The following is a 19199-nucleotide window of genomic DNA, read 5'->3' on the forward strand; positions in this document are numbered from 1 at the left end:
TTTAGAAGAATGTTTTGCTTCCTCTGTCAATGGGTCACGTTCGGGCCCCCCACTGAGAAGCATTCTGGGTGGGAGCTCAGGGATCATGGAGCGTGGTCCACATGTTGTTGTACATTTACACTCCCAGTCCCCCCCCCCCCTCAGTGTGCAGTTCATTCTGCAGCTGGCCAGAATAGGGGTACACATTGCTTTTGCAGAGCATAAGTCATATCCCCAGTTGACACAAGCTGAGGGCCTGGTCCATTGCGGCAGTAGCACTTTGAACGGGTAAAAAGCTAGGTATGTGCTTGAGGAAGTAGTAGTATTGTTGTTTATTTGTTTTATCGTGGTGCTGTACAAACACTGAACGAAAAGATGGCCCCGTCCCCAAAGAGTTTACAAGCTAAGTATAAGACAAGAGACAACAGATGGACTCAGACAGGAGTACAAGGAAACAGTGAGACACTGGTCAGTATGTCTCTGCACGCCAGCAGCCATCACACACCAGCATTACCATCCTGCCCTTGTGTCTAATGGATCATATTCTGTGCCCTCTCATCCAACCCACAATATAGACACAGCACAAGAGCCCCATATGGCTCCATAGCATTATTTATGTCACGGTAACATCAGACCACAACTGCTGTTGAGAGGAACTGTTGTTTTGTTGGTGCACTTCAGAGTGACACATGCAGTGATGGCTTTAGCTGTTCTAATCATGATCTGGTTTTCTTTCTCTTACGCTAGCACATCAATAACGATCACATCCACGGGGAGAAGAAGGAGTTTGTCTGCCGCTGGCAAGACTGCACTCGGGAGCAGAAGCCATTCAAGGCTCAGTACATGTTGGTGGTGCACATGCGAAGACACACTGGAGAAAAGCCACACAAGTGCACGGTGAGCCAGTATGGGGGACTCGTGTCCACATGAATGTATATCTGGACACAGATTAAAGAGTCACACCAAAGCTCTATGAATGAACCCTCCACCCCATTCTGGGCAAGTTCAGATCCAATTTTTCAGCACGAATGGGCTTTAAGTCCTTGCAGGCTGTCCCCTTGGGACGTTAAAGTTAATGGAGAGGAAGGTTGGTCCAATGGTTATGGTGCTAGCCCAGAATTTAGGGAGACCTGGATTCAACTCCCTGCTCTGCTACAGACTTCCTGTATGACCTTGGGCAAATCACTTAGGGACAGATTTTTAAATGTATTTAGGCACCTAGCTCCCTTTGAAATCGGTGGGAGTTAGGTACTTAAATACCTTTAAAAATGTGGCCCTTAGCATCTCTGGGCCCCAGTTCCCTATCTGTTAAATAAGGATAATCCTTTCCAATCTCACAGGGTGTGGTATTGCATATTCAGCTTCCCACCTAGGAATCTATTTCCCCCCCATTGAAGATTAAGTAATCTGGTGATTTACACCCATAAATTAAGACTAGACTGGGCCAGTTCCTTGGTGGAGTGAATCGGCGTAGCTCCCTTGAAGCCAATTTCTGTATAAGATATCCACATTCGCAGACCAGCGCTTAGCTGTGGGAACATCTGGTTTGAGCACCCAAGGATTTGGCTGTCCTGGCTGTTCAGATGCCATTATTTGAAAATTGGGCCACAGAGGGAACACTCTTAATTAGCTGCATTACTGTGACAATAGCCAGTATTGCTAGAACACCTCAGTGATGCTCGCTTACCAGTGATTTCCAGTAAGTTGAGTGATATTTTTCAACACCTGTAAATGACATATGATGTCACATGCATGCAGTGAGAGAACAAAAGTAATTATATTCTGTTAACTCATGGTTATGACGTGCTGAATGAAACAAATGTACTAGAGGAAGCTTACCACTCAGAAATGTACTAGAGGAAGGGTAGGCACTCAGAGACTATGGTAATGGGCACAATGTGAGACCCTAATTAGAACAGAATTACCTGTGCAAATGTGGTCCTTCGTTTGATCTAAACAGTTATACATCTTAACCTTGACAATCGCATCCATCATTAAATTGGACTATAGCATTCCTGTAGTATAGGAATGGTTGCAAGCACTGTGGCGGACAACAGTGTCTGGAGCCATTACTGTAGTTCTTTTCTATAAGAGATTCACACCAAGATTCATGGCTCTTCATGCTCCTTTTGATCAGTGTTCTAGACTGGCGAGAGAGGCAAAAAGGTTCCAACAGAAGTTCCTGTTTCTCCTGAACGATACGGAATTATTCAATGAATTAACTTTTGGTTTTCCAGAACAAGGGCCTCTTTTGATTGCCAAGACTTTCATAAATGGCAGCCTGAAATGATCCTCCTAATTCCAGAGTTAGGCAAACTGATTAAAACGAGCCCCCTGTGGGCCCCAGAGATTGAAATGGGAGCTGTGGACATTTTTGAAATTCAGATCCTTCCATAGGACAAACAAGGAGAGTCAGCCAGCACTGGATGGTGGTGGGACTTACATCATTGAAAATCTGGTGATGTCTCTGGAGTGGCTCTTTCTCTTTGTGTGGGAAGTTGCTTTCTTTCCAGGCCCCTGGCCTGTGGTGCCATCCAAGAATCCATTAAGATTGAGGATCTTGGTTTTTAAGATGGTAATGTCAGGCAGGCTGACCTCAGAGCCCTCAGGAAAGTGGAACCAAACTGTAATTAGGGAATTGGTGGAACCAAACTGTAACTTCGAAACTTGCTATTTTAACTCTTTTCCTTCAGAAAACAGGCTTGTCTCACAAGCTTTGGAGCTAGTGAAATGGAGACACCTTGGTCAGGATTTTCAAAAGCAGCTAGTGATTTGGGGGGGCCTCCATTTTTGGATGCATGACCTGAAACATCTTAAAGGGGAGCCTAATATTCAGAGAACAGGTGCTCAGCCCTGCCTGAAAATCAGATTCTTGTCAGGTATCTATCACAAGTTGGGCACCCAAAATTTGAGGAGCCCTAAATCACAAGCCTCTTTTGACAATTTTGCTCTGCCCAGGAAGGAAAAGCTCTCTCAACAAAGTGGATGTTAGTTTGCAAAACACAGGCTCCTTAAAAGGGAAAAGAAATGGAAAGCAGATGAGGAGGCAAAAACCACCACTGTGGTTGATGAATCGCTCCCATTGTGTTTTTATTTTAGTTTGAGGGTTGCGCCAAAGCCTATTCTCGACTGGAGAACTTAAAGACACACCTGAGATCTCACACTGGAGAAAAGCCGTACGTCTGTGAACATGAGGGCTGCAATAAAGCCTTTTCCAACGCTTCGGACAGAGCAAAGCACCAGAACAGGACGCATTCCAATGAGGTAAACCCATCCTCACCACAAGTGCTGTGGATTTTTAACAAAATTTTTGCTGACAATGTACACTTTATATGCTGGACTCGTGTAAAAAGGAATTTACCATAATGAAAGACTTTTATTTTTTTACTTGGATTTATTTTGCTGCAGAGCCAGACCGCATTAGCTTTATATTTATGAAAGCCATATTAGAAACTATAAATAGATGCTGAAGTATGCAAATTTTCTGATTGGCTTTTGAAATTAAAGCTGGTGCTTTCCAAATTCATAATTTTTAATAGCCCAAACAGGGTCCTACATTTTTGTACCTTGCTTTTTAACATGATTGCAGCATAGACTCATAGTGGTGTGATTTCTACCCTGGGTCCTGACGCTTTGGAAATAGTCGCACCTGCATCTTTTGATGTACAATGATAAAGTGTGATGCAATGCTTTGTTAACCCTGGCTAATTAAGACCCACTATTAGAAGTTGGGGAATGCAGGAAATTGCCTTTATTGTAACGCATTTGATGGTCTGCTGCAAACGGCTAAGGCTGAGGTTTAACAATTATATTACTACTAATTAGCAGACGACGGGAAGGGGGAAAAAACAGTGTTCTAGAGTTCTAGTAATGTTTGCAACCATGAAGGAACAAGTCTGTAGCCTAATTTGTAACAGTTAAATATGAATCATTGGAGAATGGAATAAAGTGATTTCAATGGATGACAGAATTTTAAAGCAATACTATATTACCCAGTGATAAGCAAACTTCAAAAGGTTTCATGGATTTGGTTCAGGTGGGAATAAGCACTCCAAAGTTTTGGATGCTTCTCTGAGCTATTTTAACTAGAGAAGGACCCAGATGAACAACCCAGATCCAAACGTCTTTCCAGGTATTCAGATCTGAATCCAAATATCTAGGCTGACCTCTCTCAGTGATAAGCTGGTGGGTAAGTTAGAGCTGCTCCCTTGCAAATCTGATTTGTACCAGGGCTGGGCAGCTCGAGACTTATAAATTCATAGACTCGAAGGCCAGATCATCTAGTCTGCCCTCCTGTGTATCACAGGCCATTCAGTTGCACTCACTACCCCTATATTGAGCCCAGTAACTTGTGGTTGGCTAAAGCATATCCTCCAGAAAGACATCCAGTTTTGATTTGAATACAACAAGAGATGGAGAATCCCCCAGTTCCCTTGGTAGTTTGTTCCGATAGTTAGTCACCCTCACTGTTAAAAATTTGTGATCCATTTGAATTTGGCTGGCTTCAGCTTCCAGCCATTGGTCCGTGTTATGCATTTCTCCCCTACATTAAAGAGCCCATTAGTTTCTGATATTTACGTCCCTTGAAGGTATGGAGGCGCTGTAATCAAGTCACTTCTCACTCTTCTTTTGGATAAACTAAACAGATTGAACTTTTTAAGTCTCTCACTGTACGGCATTTTCTCCAGCCCTTGAATAATTTTTGTGGTTCTTTTTCACCCATCTCCAATTTTTCAACATCCTTTTAGAAATATGGACACTAAAACTGGACACATTATTCCAGCATTGGTCTCCCCACTGCCGGGGACAGAAGTGAAATCAACTCCTACTCACTACTCCCCTGTTTATACATCCAAGAATTGCTTTAGCCCTTTTTGCCACAGCATTGCACTGGGAGCTCGTGCTTTGTGGCTCGTCCACTTTGACCTCTAGATCTTTCTCAGAGTCATGGGTTTCCAGGATGCAGTCCCCCATTTCTGTAGGTATAGCCTGAATTCCTTGGTCCTGGATGTATAACTTGGCATCTACCTGCATGAAAATGCATTTTGTTTGAATGGATCCAGCTTACCAAGCAATCCACAGAGCTGCAATAGGTCTCTGATAGCCCTCGCACTACTTGTATGCAGTGTATTTGGAACTGTGTCAGTCCCAGGATATTAGGACACAAGGTAGGTGAGGTAATATCTTTTACTGGACCAACTTCTGTTGGTGATAGAGACAAGCTTTCGAACTTACCAGAGCTCTGTGTGACTCGAAAGCTTGTCTCTCTCACCAACAGAAGTTGGTCCCTCACCCACCTTGTCCCTCTCCTAAGAACATAAGAACGGCCATACTGGGTCAGACCAAAGGTCCATCTAGCTTCACATCCTGTGTACTCAGGCTAGACCACATTTTCACATTCAGAAAAGGCGGAATTATCCATCAATATTCACAAGAAATTAGGCCCAGATTCCCCAGGTTTGTCCCCATCAGTTTGTAACAAACCTGTTAGGAATATGGTTCAGTCTCTTATTGCTTTCATGGCATCAGGTTTCCAGGCTGCCGGTATATCGCTACTTTGGCCGCCATTCATTTGAAATGAGGAAATGTGCCCGTGTGTTATCAATGAACCCATTAGGATATCGCAGCTGTGGATTTTCCAGGGAAGAGATGTCTAGTGTTGTTCCAGAAAATTGTTCTTTAACTCCATCACCCCACTGTGGTGCAAACCTGCTGGCTCACTGAAAAGTTCAAGGTGACGCAAGTCCGCAGCTATTAGGCTACATCTACAGTACAGCTGGGAGTAGGCTGACCAGATAGGAAGTGTCAAGAATCGGGACAGGAAGTGGGGGGTAATAGGTGCTTTTTTGAGAAAAAGACCCAAAAATCAGGACTGTCCCTATAAAATCGGGACATCTGGTCACCCTAGCTGGGAGGTGTGATTCCCAGCTCAGGTAGACGTACACGCACTAGCTCTGATTGAGCTAACACGCTACAAATAGCAGTGAAGCTGCGGCAACACAGGCAGCTTACACAGGCTAACCCCACCTGCCCAGGACCCTGTGTAGACACTCGAGCAGCTGCTACCTAGCTAGATCAAAACTTTCTCAGGCGTGTCTACACATGCTCCAATCATATCTCCCTATTGCAGTGTAGACATACCCAAAGAGACATTTTTCCCCAACTCGAGCTGAAAAGCAGTTGAACTCTAGAAATCCAGTGCCCCTGAGTTTCTGAGAAGGCTTGTGATGATTCCACCAGCCGAACAGATGTAACTTTTCGAGTATTTGAGAAGGATTTGGAAGGAGATATTGGAACTGTTTGCCGGGCTTGAACCGGCAACAGCAGAGCATTCCAAACACCAGATACCTCTGTTTGAACAATGCTTAAGATATTTTGTAGGCATCCCAGACATCCCAAATTTCAATATTCAATATCAAACAGAGCTATTATCTACTCCCCGACATTAGGGCTAAAGGACCTTTGTAAGTCATCATCTCCTATTCCCTTTTCCCTAATGCAGATTATAATAATAGTAATAATACTTCTATATTGCCCCATCCAAGAATCTAAGTGAGCATTACAAATATTAATTCATTAAATCACCACAGCACCCTGTGAGGTAGATACTTATCTCCCCATTTTACAGATGGGGAAACTGAAGCACAGAGAGTTAAAGTGACTTACCCAAAATCAGCCAGGAAGTCTGTTGCAAGAATAGATCTCTAGTGCTGTTCATGTGATTGTGATGGTTTAGTTTTGTTTGTTGGTTGGTTTTGTTTGGTTTGATTTTACGCAAAACTAATTAAATAATTCTCCCCCCAGCAATTTTACATGTGCTCTTTGGTCAAATTGGAAAATAGATACCTAACTAATAGAAATGGCCATTTTTGGTTAACCTTAGAAAACCATTTATGTATTGTTCCTTTAGATGGATCCATTCCAATGTCACAGTGGAAAAGTACTTAGAGCAATTGTGAGGCTGAAGTGGTGCTTGTGATCAATTCAATCTTTCAAAAGCAGCACTAGCTTTCGCAGCTTTGGTGCTCATGCACATTGGAATTGGAAAGTGGATAAATCAAAGTTTTTTTTAAAAAAAGAAAGGATGGCTACTTGCTAACTTCTATTTCCAAAAGTCTGGCCTCAGACTTGCTTTGCTGCAGTGATCAATGATTCATGATTCCAGGAATACAATGCCATTGTCTTAAAAAGTATTGCGTGCCTGTGGTTTGTTTTGCACGATAACAGATTTCAGAGTGATGGGTGCTGGAGATATATGAAAGACTAGATAGACAGAATCCAGTCTGGCTTAGTTTCTCTGGATTTCCGTAGATCAGGAGGTCTCAAACATTTTCCCAGAGTAGACACCATCTTAACGGAGAGATTGTCTTGTAGACAATCCCCTGCAATTCCAATGACTCAGACCACCTCCCCTCCCATCCACAATCATGAAACATTCCTGTGGCAACAAATGCTTAGATGGAAAAGTAATATTAGGAAAGTATTTTGTGAATTTGTAGCTGTCTTTGAATTTAGCAGCCCAAAACAAGAAGTAAAGCCAGTACCATGCGACTAGCCAGGTCTCTGTGGCTCACCACCAAGTTTTCCATGACCACCAGCAGAACATGGATCACAGTTTAGAAATCTGCCGCAGATGATTTGCAAGATCCTAAGAGGCAGATTCTTCACTTTTTTTTGCTGGCAGCATCATGTTCATTGTGTTCTGTAAGGACATGACTTATCTTTGTCCACAAAGCATGTCCACAATATTTCAGTCTGCTTTAAAAATAACCTCACATTTGTCATATCGACAGAAACCGTATGTCTGTAAAATCCCGGGCTGCACAAAGAGATACACGGATCCCAGTTCCCTCAGGAAACACGTCAAGACTGTGCATGGGCCCGATGCCCATGTCACAAAGAAACAGCGCAACGACGTTCACCCACGGCCACCTCCCCTCAAGGAAAATGGCGACAACGAAGCAAGTGCCAAGCAGAGTAGCAAGGTGTCAGAAGACAGCACTGAGGCTAACAGCACCACCAGAGGCATGGAGGACTGCTTACAAGTCAAAACAATAAAGACCGAGAATTCTGTGGTAAGAGAAGCTGTTGTTTAAAAGATAAGAGTATGGTTTGTAATTTCTCGGAGACGCAGGAGAAAAATGTAAAGTTGCAGCCTTTTTCCTCCTCATTCATTTGCCATGCACTCCGAAATTTTCAGGACGATTCCAGTTTTCAAGGTCCCCAACCCTAAATTTAAGATTGCAGGACAGTTAAGAGTCCCCAGTGTATTTTGTGTCTTGTTACACAGCAACACAGAGCCCAAGGTGTGATATTTGAAACATTGCTGATACGTCATGATAGGATGATGAATGAATGCGTCAGCCCATGCGGCCTTAATGCCATGCCACGAAGGTGAAAATGTGACAATAACATGTCATCATAATACAATATCTTTTGTCCCCCAAGACACTTTAAATCAGGCAGTAGTCTTATTTCCTTTCCAAGTCAGCCGCAAGTCATGTGTGTTTCTGTGTATTACACAGTAGTTAGAGGAAGTCAAGAGTCTTGCTGCACCATAACTCTTTCACATTTCAACATTTCTCCTTCTCTTAGCAGCCAAAAAGACAATTTTTTTGTAAAACAAAAGGCAATAAATGGCTGAACTAAAGTCACTTTCACCTGCTAGAGTTCATTCAGTCCCCGGGTTTCTCACTGGAGTTGAGAGAACTTCACAAGCCTTTGAGACTTAAAGTATACAGTTTCTTGATTTTAAGCCAGGCTAAAATGTTTCCATTTCTACCAGTCAACATGGCTTTGCATAATAAAAGGACCAGATGCCATGCTCTTGGCTGATACTGTGATGATATATGAGTTTAGTCCAGGAAGGAATTGACTATTTTCACAGCCAGAATGGCTTTTATTGGCTAAATGGACAATTTCACCTTCACATGCTCCTGTGTTCATTGAAAAACTTAGCGTAAGAATAAGTCACACACACACACACACAGTGTTTTTTTCTAGGAAAATATTTCTCCCCTGTTTTCCCTAACGGTGATTTTTCTAACAGATTGTAGGTCAAGTTCTTTCCATAGTTACACCCTGTGCAACTCCATTGGTGTTAGGCACAGTGGGCAACCCTTCCTTTCTGTTACACCCACGGAACCTCTTTGACTTCACTTCGGCTGCATGGTGTAACGAGGGCTCACTGTGCCTATCGACAACATATGTATCTATCTGTATTTACTACTTGTTTCAATTCAAATCTCCGAAGCGCTGGGATGGCGCTAGTGACTGGTTGATTGAAATCACTTGTAATGGTGTCTGGGGGTCCCTCTTTCTGACCCAAAATTCGATCTAATCTAAAATCCACCAAGGTCTGTGAAAATTCACTGGGATTTGGATCCAGGTACATTAAGAGGTGTTCAATTAAATGTCCTGACTTCTGAATTGGGGTGGGGTGGGTGTCGGGAAAAAGAATGCTGCTAATTTACCCTGAATTGTGCACTCCCCTCTATGCTCTTTCACTAATCTTCTCCCTTTCGTTAATGTTCTCTTTATTCTAACTACCTGTTCTTTGTTCCCACTTACCTTTCCTTACTGTACCTTCCTAAGGACAGTCGGTACTAAGGTGAGCAAAGAAATTCTTTGTATTGAAATCGTTGTACAAAAATGTGATATATTGTGTATTGTGCATTTACAGCTAACCAAACTGAGCTAGTGTGTAAATGCAAAGGAAGTGAGGAGGTGTAGGTGGGCAGCCAGTAAGGGGCCATTGGGGGAGGGTCCAGTCTTGGGACTCTTTGTCAGTGTCCCAAGAATTCCCCTTAGTTAATTCCTCTCAGCATTACACCCCAGCATTGCACTCCTGGAATGTAACCTCTGTCCTTCCCATGAAAGGAAACTGGACCCTTTAAAGCCAGGCAGCCCTGCTATTTAGGGCTGGTTTTGATCAAAATAAGGCACTCCCTCTCCCGACACTCCCACCTGGTCCCGGGGCTAAATATGTTGCCTCTGCAGCATTCCCAGGTTGTGACAATCTCAGGAGCAAGAGTTCAGGACCAGGAATTGAGAACCCTGGCATCTTCCCTAACAATGAAGAGTGCTGTGACCAAGCACGTTCAGACCATTCAATGTTTGTTGCAAATAAGTTGCTCAGTGTGAAATGTCATTTCTAATGCAAGTAAAACAAGCCTTTATGGCACTTATCTACCCCATCTGTAAGTGGGAGCTTGCAAACAGCAAACCATGTTTTTCTCCGTCTAGAAAGATTGTCAGCTAAACTAATTACATGTTAAGGTATTTAAAAGACAGAAATATGTTGTGCCTGAAACACTTAGGACTTGATCCTATGTTAGATAAACTGGTGCTCATTGCAGTTGTACTTTGCACAATCTGCTAATGCACTAGCTTATCTTAATGAAGCATCAACCCTTTATCTACTGCAGCAGCAATGTTTGGTTTGTCTCTATGGGCAAAATGAAACACACCAAAGATTTTTAACCCATAGGGGTTTTATGCAAATGCTTGTGAATTAAAAAAAAAAGTCCATCCAAATTTGTTAAAGTACTGCTGTTTTTAAATAAACCTAGTGCCCACAGCATGAAACTGTAATGCCAGTTGGCATTAATTAGCATACTGGCCTTGTCAGCAGCAAAGACTGGATGTGGAAACTAAACTATTCACCCCCACCTAGAAAGTGCTCCATGGCTGCAGAACAGAGCTGAGATGTGGCAGTGGGCAGCATGTGTGTATGGGGAAGGAGGTGACCACATGTTCCCTGTATCAAATGTGTTGATAAATAGGAGACTTCAGTCTCCGGGTCCGTGTGTGTGTGTGTGTGTGTTCCAAAGCTGTGTTTTCAACTGCAGAACTCAGGCCTTCTATTATTTCTCCTTTCCAAGATGTGTCAGTCCAGTCCTGGTGGCCAGTCATCATGCAGCAGTGAACCATCACCACTTGGTAGCACCAACAACAATGACAGTGGAGTAGAAATGAACATGCACAGTGGGGGAAGCCTGGGAGACCTGACCGCACTGGATGACAATGCTCCTGTTGTGGACTCGACAGTCTCATCGGGCAATTCAACAGTCAGCCTTCAGCTAAGGAAACACATGACAACGATGCAGCGACTTGAACAGCTCAAGAAGGAGAAACTCAAGACGGTTAAGGATTCCTGCTCATGGGTGAGCCCAGCTCCACAAGTCAGAAACACCAAGCTGCCTCCCATACCAGGAAATGGTAAGCCATGGTCCTGTGTTCTTCCCGCTGTTAGACTCCCTCAGGCCATGTCCCATGTCTCACAGTGAAGGGTCTGCCCTAGAGCAGAATCATTTCCCCGCCTTTCAGCATCACTCCTCACAGAATAAAGATTGAGCTGTCTCATAAAAGGACCACTCAGGTGTGAACTCAGCTGTATAATTTTGGGTAGGATTCCCAGGGTTGCCCAAGGCTAGTTTGCACCTGCCCCCACCTTACCCCAGTGGTGGAAATTACAGCAGCCCTGTGCTATCAGTAACAATCCCCTGTGGGCTTTGCCGTCTGAGGACTGCTAGAGCAGAACAACAATCTAGCCATGCCCCCATCCCTGGCCATGACTTTGTCCTGCCCCTATATCAGGTGGGGAGCTCAGTGGTGGTGGCATAGAGCCACCTATGCTAGTTATAACTTCTATGCCGGCTGGAGATTCCTGACTAGGACAAATTTATGATCATTTTGTGCCTCTCCAGCTTATCAAAGGAAAAGTTGGGCAGATGATCTGTCCTTAGAGTTTACTGTATAGGAGCTTCTTGAATTGCTCTGGGAAAAATCTCAGAAGGGTGCGTGAATTTCTAGTACTGAGCAATGAGACCTCTGCCTCTGAATTTTTGAAACCAGTTTGAGTGACTGATCATATGACCAGGCTTGGAAACCACACGTTATGCCTGTAGTGTCTTTCATTCTGCCTTATAAAAAGAAGCTCATAGGAATGCTCTCCTCATCGGTTGCAGTGGCAATGAAGCAAACACTGGAAAAGACTCTGTAGCAGCGACTCAATTAATTTTCTGAGTACATCTCACTGTCCTCTCTCCCTGCCCTGGACTGTCCCTTGTCTCATAGGAGCAGAGCTGCAGACAACGTGCTGACTCCATTACCAGTTAGTCACGTTTACATCACTCTTCTTAAGCAGACATTTGTTGTTGGGTAACACACACAGATCTGTATTTAGACCCCAAGCACAACAGTGAATGTAATGTAGCTATTTACCCCAAAATAGCCCTCTCAGCTAACAAAACCTTTTTTCTTCCCCCCCCAAACCCTCTTCCAGGCTCTATCCTAGAAAATATTGGTGGTTCCTCTGCTACACTGCCTAATCCTAGAATAACGGAGCTGTCTGTAAATGAGATTACGATGCTGAACCAACTCAACGAACGCCGCGACAGTACGACAAGCACCATCAGCTCGGCCTACACTGTGAGTCGCAGATCATCGGGGATTTCCCCTTACTTCTCTAGTCGCCGTTCCAGCGAAGCTTCGCAGTTTGGGAATCGTCCCAACAACACGAGCTCTGCCGACTCCTACGACCCCATTTCTACGGACGCGTCACGCAGATCGAGCGAAGCCAGCCAGTGTAGCGGCATACCAGGCCTTCTCAACCTCACGCCAGCTCAGCACTACAGGCTGAAAGCCAAGTATGCTGCTGCCACGGGGGGCCCTCCTCCCACACCTCTACCTAACTTGGAAAGAATGAGTCTGAAGAACAAGATCTCTCTTCTCGATGGGCCAGATCCTGCTTTGCCTTCATTTCGCCTCCCTCCTGGGCCAAGACGCTGTAGCGATGGCAGCACTTATGGGTACGCAGCAGCCCCGGCTTTTCCCCATGACGTGGCAGGTAACAACACAAGACGCGCGAGTGATCCTGTGAGGAGACCCGCCGCAGATCCACTGTCCCTCCCTAGAGTCCATCGCTTCCATAGCACCAACAGCATGAATCCCCTCCACCCACCACATCCTGCGGACAGAAGGAACTGCAGCCTTCCAAATTACACACGCTCTGATGGGAGCCTTCCCAGGCACGTCTATTCACCTCGACCTCTGAGCATTAGTGAAAATATTACCATGGAAGCAATGTCAGGTGAGCCGGAGGGCCCCATTGGAGAAGATGACATTATGCTGCCAGATGATGTAGTGCAATATATCAAATCTCAGAACAATGGGACAGCTGTAGAAAACACTTCCATGGGGTACAGTAATGAAATGCTAAACTTCCAAGGCAATGGGAAACTGCAACATCAGAACTTGTCTAGCCAGCACAGGATGGCTGGAACTGATGCAAGCGTGAACCATTTGGGTCCAGGGGTGACAGAGTGCCACATGAGCTTTGGTGCTCCCTCGAACATGAGCAAAAACAACATGCCCGTCCAGTGGAATGAGGTTAGCTCAGGTACCGTTGATGTTATGTCTAACCAATCGAAGCAACAGTTTTCTCAAGGAAACTTAGCTGTTGTCCAGCAGAAGCAGAACTTTGGTCAGTATCAGAACTTTAACCAGCAGCAAATGCAGATGAGTCAAAGCGGCATGAATGTAACACAGCAGAATTTTATGCAAAGAAATGTGAGCATGGATGGACAAAGGCTCAATTGTATGCAGCTGAGGCAGCAGCAGATAAATCCAGGCCCTAATATGAACTCCGATTTGAGCCTGCACCAAGGGTATAACCAGGCTCATCAACTGCTGAGCCCAAATGCAATCAGTGGAGATCCAAACCAGCTTTCCCCTTCTTGTAGCAACATGGTAGTGAAGTCTGGATCCCACGTTCATCCTCAGCAAATGGACGTTGCAACAGATCCCTCTTTAATGGTCAACAGTCATAGACTGACTCAGGTCATGCATGAACAAAGTCAGCAGAACTATTCATCTCAGACAAATCCCATGAATTTCTCCATGACTCAGGAGGTGTTTTATCAGCCCCCTTCTTTAATGACCTCAAATCAGTCAAACTTTGAGCCCCAACAGAGCATAATGGGTTCAGCTAGCCAGACCTACACTCCTGGAATGGTACAGCCTCATCCTCCACCTGACCCTAGTCCAGTAAACAGGCATAGAGGGATACGCAACATGCAGCAACTCGGTTACATGAGAACTCCCCACCCTACTAACGCCATGAGCCCTGGCCAGGAAACAGCAAAGGCCACTCCGAAAAGAACCAACAATATGGTGTCAATGCAGGCTCAGCAATGTGCAAACAGCACGAGGGAAAACAATTTGATGTGCTATTATGGTCAAATCCACATGTATGAACAAAATGGAAACTTTGATAACCATGTGGACTGTAGAGTGGGACAGCAGCAGTGTGCCTTGAATATCAAGCCAGCTGCCATGCCGTCTCCCGGAGCTAACCAGGTGTCAAGCACAGTGGACTCACAGGGTCTGGAGCCTGCTCAGATAGATTTTGATGCCATCATGGATGATGGAGACCATTCAAGCCTGATGTCAGGAACCCTCAGCCCTAGCATTCTGCAGAATCTCTCCCAGAACTCCTCTCGCCTTACAACTCCACGGAACTCTCTGACACTGCCGTCCATACCAGCTGGAATAAGCAACATGGCGATAGGCGACATGAGCTCCATGCTAACCACCCTGGCAGAAGAGAGTAAATTTCTTAACATGATGTCCTAATGATAAAGCCCCACGGTTTATCCCAGGGACTTTACACAAAGCAGTTTTATGAATGTGCTTTTTAAAAATAATCAGTTTCTATAGAGTAGCATTTTTGACAAGTATTAAATACATTAAAGGGATTCAAAGTAAAAAATGTCTCTGTACAGACTTATGTAAACTATCTAAAAGCAGTTTAGCACCAAGAGTGCAACCTCTAGTATTATTTTTTTGCTTGGTTTTTCAGGGGTCTGAGCAACGCCACCGCTAAATGAGAATATTGCATAAGAATGGTTAAAAATGAAATCTTTTCCTCCATGTTTGCCACCTCCCTTTGTTTTCCTTTAGTTATGTCTGCAAAAAGACCATTTCTCAACGCATGTCAGAAACAAATGGAGGGGGGTCTTTTTGATCTGAATAAAAGCCATACTGCATATTCTGCTCCAGTGAGATAAGCATTTAGTTACATCTCCCCAAAAGTCCACTTCCAGCAATATCATTATAAACTGTTCTTTGTACCTTGGGACTTTGTAGAAAAGCATCAGTTCCAAACAGCTTCTCAGAAAAGTGCCTTACTATGCTTTAGTGTTTAGTCAAGGCGTCTCTTCCATTAAAAGCAAATATAGTGTATATAAAATCAAAAGAAACGTACATTGATAAAGCATAGCAGTGTTTCGGAAAAACATCAGAAAGATACATTGATGGGACACATGAAAGATTAATGCCCCCTTTTGTCAGACATGTTTACAATACGGTTTATATCGTGGGTAGAATGTAGCAGAGGCCTGAAAATACCATTCATCTGAAAGCATCTCTAATGGCAGGAAAGCCCCGATCCTGCAAAGGTTTATGCATTTGCTTAACTTTATGCCCTGTCAATAGTGACTTCAGTAGAATAGTGACTTTCGTCTGGGGCCTTAAACAACTTGTGTAAATCAGGGGGTTATACGGGAATTAATTCAGGGAAGCCTATGGTCTGTGTTGTTCAGGAAGTTGGACTAGATGATCACAGTGGTCCCTTCTAGTCTTAAACTCTGTGAATCTATGAAAATTGCTAATGGGGCTTCACAACAGCTCAGCTCTAATTTGTCCTCACCAGGGTGATGGGCGGAGGGGGGACATATAATTACTTAGCTAGCTTTGGACTTGTCTGCACAAACAATTAGGTCACGACAAGGTGAGGTGTGACTCTACCCCGCACTAGCCTGCCTCGGACTAACTATCCACGTGGATCTTGCTGATGCACATTAACAGTTCTTAGTGCACTTTGGTCTGGTCCTCTTTGAAACAGGACTAGATCCAAGTGCCCCGATGAACGGTTAATGCATATCAGCAGGGCCTACCTCACAAGCTAGTGCAGGGTTGATTCATACCCCAACTTGCCACAAACTAAATGTTCATGTAGACGAGCCCTTAGTCAAATGTCTGGGATTTGTAGTGGGGTATCAGAGCTGTGGGTGAAAGCCTCTCTGAAAATTACCCATAGGAGGAATCTAACCACAAGCAAATCCTCCACAAAATATAAGCTGGCTAACAGTTTTTGCAATTTTAGGGCCTGATCCTGAAGTCAGTGGAAAGACTCCTCAATGCATTATTTATTACTGTTGGTAGACAAAAGGGTAAACACAGGGAAAACAGATATCAATGAAATTTACCACATCTCAAAAAGACAATTCTTTTCTTCCTAGTATTATAGTGTTAAATATATCAAGAGGAAGGGTTCACACACATGAAATTCCCTCCTGATTCCAAACATTCTGTGTGCTGAACTTTAAAAAACTAAACCAGATGTGCATGATGTCTCATCAGCAGGGCTCCATCCTTTCCCGCTCAATTGATGTCCAACGTTTTACTGAATATGGCTCAGTTCCACCTGCAGACTGCAGCTCCCATTGGGTGCTTTTTAAAGGTGCTAACGTTGGCTTTCTACAATCATTGCTCTCCTTTTGCACTCACCAGTGCTGCACAAACTGCACTAATACTAGCATGACTTGTGGCTGTTGCACGAATGCCAGTCATTATTCCTGCCCAAACATTTGTGACGCCAAATACCCCCGAAGGTCACACATAAATCGAATATATATTTACCATAGGACTAGAGTGCAAAAGCCTTCCTTGTGTTGGGCAGCACCCTACTCCACATATCGTCCTTTTAACTCCAGTGGGACTGCGTGGAGAGTAAGGTAGGGTGATCAGACAGCAAGTGTGAAAAATCGGGACAATGGCTGGGGGGTAATAGGAGCCTATATAAGAAAAAGACCCCAAAATCGGGACTGTCCCTATAAAATCAGGACATCTGGTCACCCCCGAGTAAGGGGTGCGTAAACCTAGCAGGAGCTGGCTCACCCTAATTCTTAAATAAAAAGCTTGGGTAAACAAAGCATGATGGGCTTGATCCTGCCTTCCTCACATATCCTAAAACCCTCCTGACGTCACTGGGACTCCTGGCTGTGCTAGGAAAGCAAGATCCGGCAGGGCAGCTGTTTGCACTTGTGCCTAACCTAGAAAGATGAATTTAAAATGATTGGGTTTTTTGAGTTCCTGGTACAGACTCACCTGCAGTTACCTCACCCTTGCATTTGAGGAAAGAGGGCAGGGCCCAATTTAGGACTCTGAGCCATACTGGACACATGGAGTTACACTTTGGGCTTCCCAAGTGCTGCAACTAATCAGGCCCTTGCATCTCCATTGGCAGTCGAGCTGAGTTATTCAGTAGATGCATATGACAATGCATGTTAGTGAGCCGCACTTCAGGCAACACACGTAACAAGAACAGATCAAACCCCAAAGCAAAACCATATCTCCAAGTTGTCAAGATTCCTATTGTTTTTCAGAGGTGGTCTTCCTTCATTTACTAAAATAGTATTGTTATAACCATTCCAGCTCTGTATATAGTATGTATAGAAGACATCATTACTAAAAGCACTGTAGGTGAATTGTTCTGTCAAATTTATATCTTATGGACATTTTTAGCTGTTTTCTACATCATAAAAATGGAGGTAACGTGCTGAACCTGTATATAAGCCTTTTGTACATTAAAAAGTAATTTTTTTTTCATAACTTATTTTGTTTCATGGTTACTGTATTGTGGTAGTACTCAGAGGCCCATGCAGGTTCTGGGCCTGCTTGTGCTAGGTGTTGTACAAAGATACCAAAAAGATGGTTCCTAACTTGAGGAGCTTACAATCCAAGTACAGGCTAAGAGACTACCGACGGATACAACAAATTGATGGAGTGTGCCAGGTAACAGAGACACATGTGGGCAGTGTGATAGTAGCAGTCACAGCACACCAGCTGCCTAAGCATTATTGAGAGCCAAGGTGGGTGAGAAAATATCTTTTATTGAACCACCTTCTGTTGGTGAGAGAGACAAGAAGAGCTCTGTGTAAGCTCGAAAGCTTGTCTCTCTCACCAACAGAAGTTGCTCTAATAAAATATATTACCTCCTCCAACTTGTCTCTCTATTAGCCTGGGACCGACACGGTACAACAACACTGCAGATAACAATTGCTGAGTTTTTTGTAGGCATCATGGCAAAGGTGAGTTTTAAGGAGAACAAGGTCGTGGCTTTTGGGGATTTTACAGGAAGCTCCTTCCACACATAAGGGGGCAACATGGCAGAAAGCACCAAGGTACTTCCTGGAAATTTGACGAATGGGCAGTTAAGGCTGGCATTGTTGGCAGAGCAGAGATGGGGGTTGATGGCTCAGTAGTTGTTTTGTGTTTGGTGCAGTGAAGGGGAAGCCAGTCTGTTTGTAGTAGCTGGTGACATGCCAAGCAGTAGATCTACTGGTCGGGATCAAAATTAAGCCTGGTGTGCCTCCCATTGAAGTGAACGGAGAGATTCCCACTGACTTCAATGAGAGTTGGATCAACGACTTGAGAAATTGCCTTTTGCCTTGGCTCTGTCATTGGCCAACAAAATATTTGAATTGTGAATATGAGCTAATGTTTTGAAGGGGTTCCGGTGCAATGTATCACTCTTTATGAGAATTGTTTATAAACTGTCAGCTTAAGTTGCAATGAAGACTTTAAAATATATAACACCGGCAATAAGCCAGACCAATCAGATCTGCCATACATTTTGGCACAACTGAAACTTAAAGGAGAAGTTTCCAAACAGAATCCTGCTCCTTCTCTCTTTGGAATCAATGGCAAAACTCCCATTCATCTCAACAGCAGCAGGGTCTGACCCTAAGCAAGCATGACTACTGCAATATCCTTTCGATCCAAAGCGGAGGTGGAGGAAGAAACTACAAAGCAGTAAAGCCTCCCTCTCTGTGCAGTCCCTGTGTCAAGTCATTGTGTTATTCTCAGTACTAAGAGATGAAAATGGCCATGGACTAGGGTCTGCTCCAAAGCCTAGAGAAGTCTTTACATTTACCCCTGGCCCTTAGTAAACATGATGGGGTGAAATGCAAACAAAAACCGACAATGTCAAGCCTTTTGATGTTTTGTTGTAAACATTTTGCGGGATTTGAACCAATCACCTTAAAGCAAAAAGGTTGACTAGCCCATTATTATCCTGCTAGCCTCAAAATCCATCGGGTAGATATCACAATATTCTGTATGACTCAAGAATTACAAAAATCCCTAAGGAATGG

The 19199-nt window shown here is 44.0% G+C and overlaps 1 protein-coding gene across 8 annotated transcripts in view; it reads left to right on the plus strand.

The window, feature by feature from the left end:
• GLI2 (GLI family zinc finger 2) overlaps window positions 1-17655 on the plus strand; it is a 242941-nt gene extending 225286 nt beyond the window's left edge. For all 8 annotated transcript variants that reach the window (XM_008167768.4, XM_008167769.4, XM_024104791.3 and 5 more), the window contains 5 exons: window positions 727-876; window positions 3079-3243; window positions 7773-8054; window positions 10863-11199; window positions 12266-17655. In XM_008167768.4, the coding sequence (XP_008165990.2) occupies window positions 727-876; window positions 3079-3243; window positions 7773-8054; window positions 10863-11199; window positions 12266-14616 (3285 nt within the window). In that variant the 3' untranslated portion in view covers window positions 14617-17655. The remainder of the gene's footprint in view (window positions 1-726; window positions 877-3078; window positions 3244-7772; window positions 8055-10862; window positions 11200-12265) is intronic.
• Window positions 17656-19199: the final 1544 nt, after the last annotated feature.

Source organism: Chrysemys picta, chromosome 11, assembly GCF_011386835.1.
Source record: "Chrysemys picta bellii isolate R12L10 chromosome 11, ASM1138683v2, whole genome shotgun sequence".
Lineage (NCBI taxonomy): Eukaryota > Metazoa > Chordata > Testudines > Emydidae > Chrysemys > Chrysemys picta.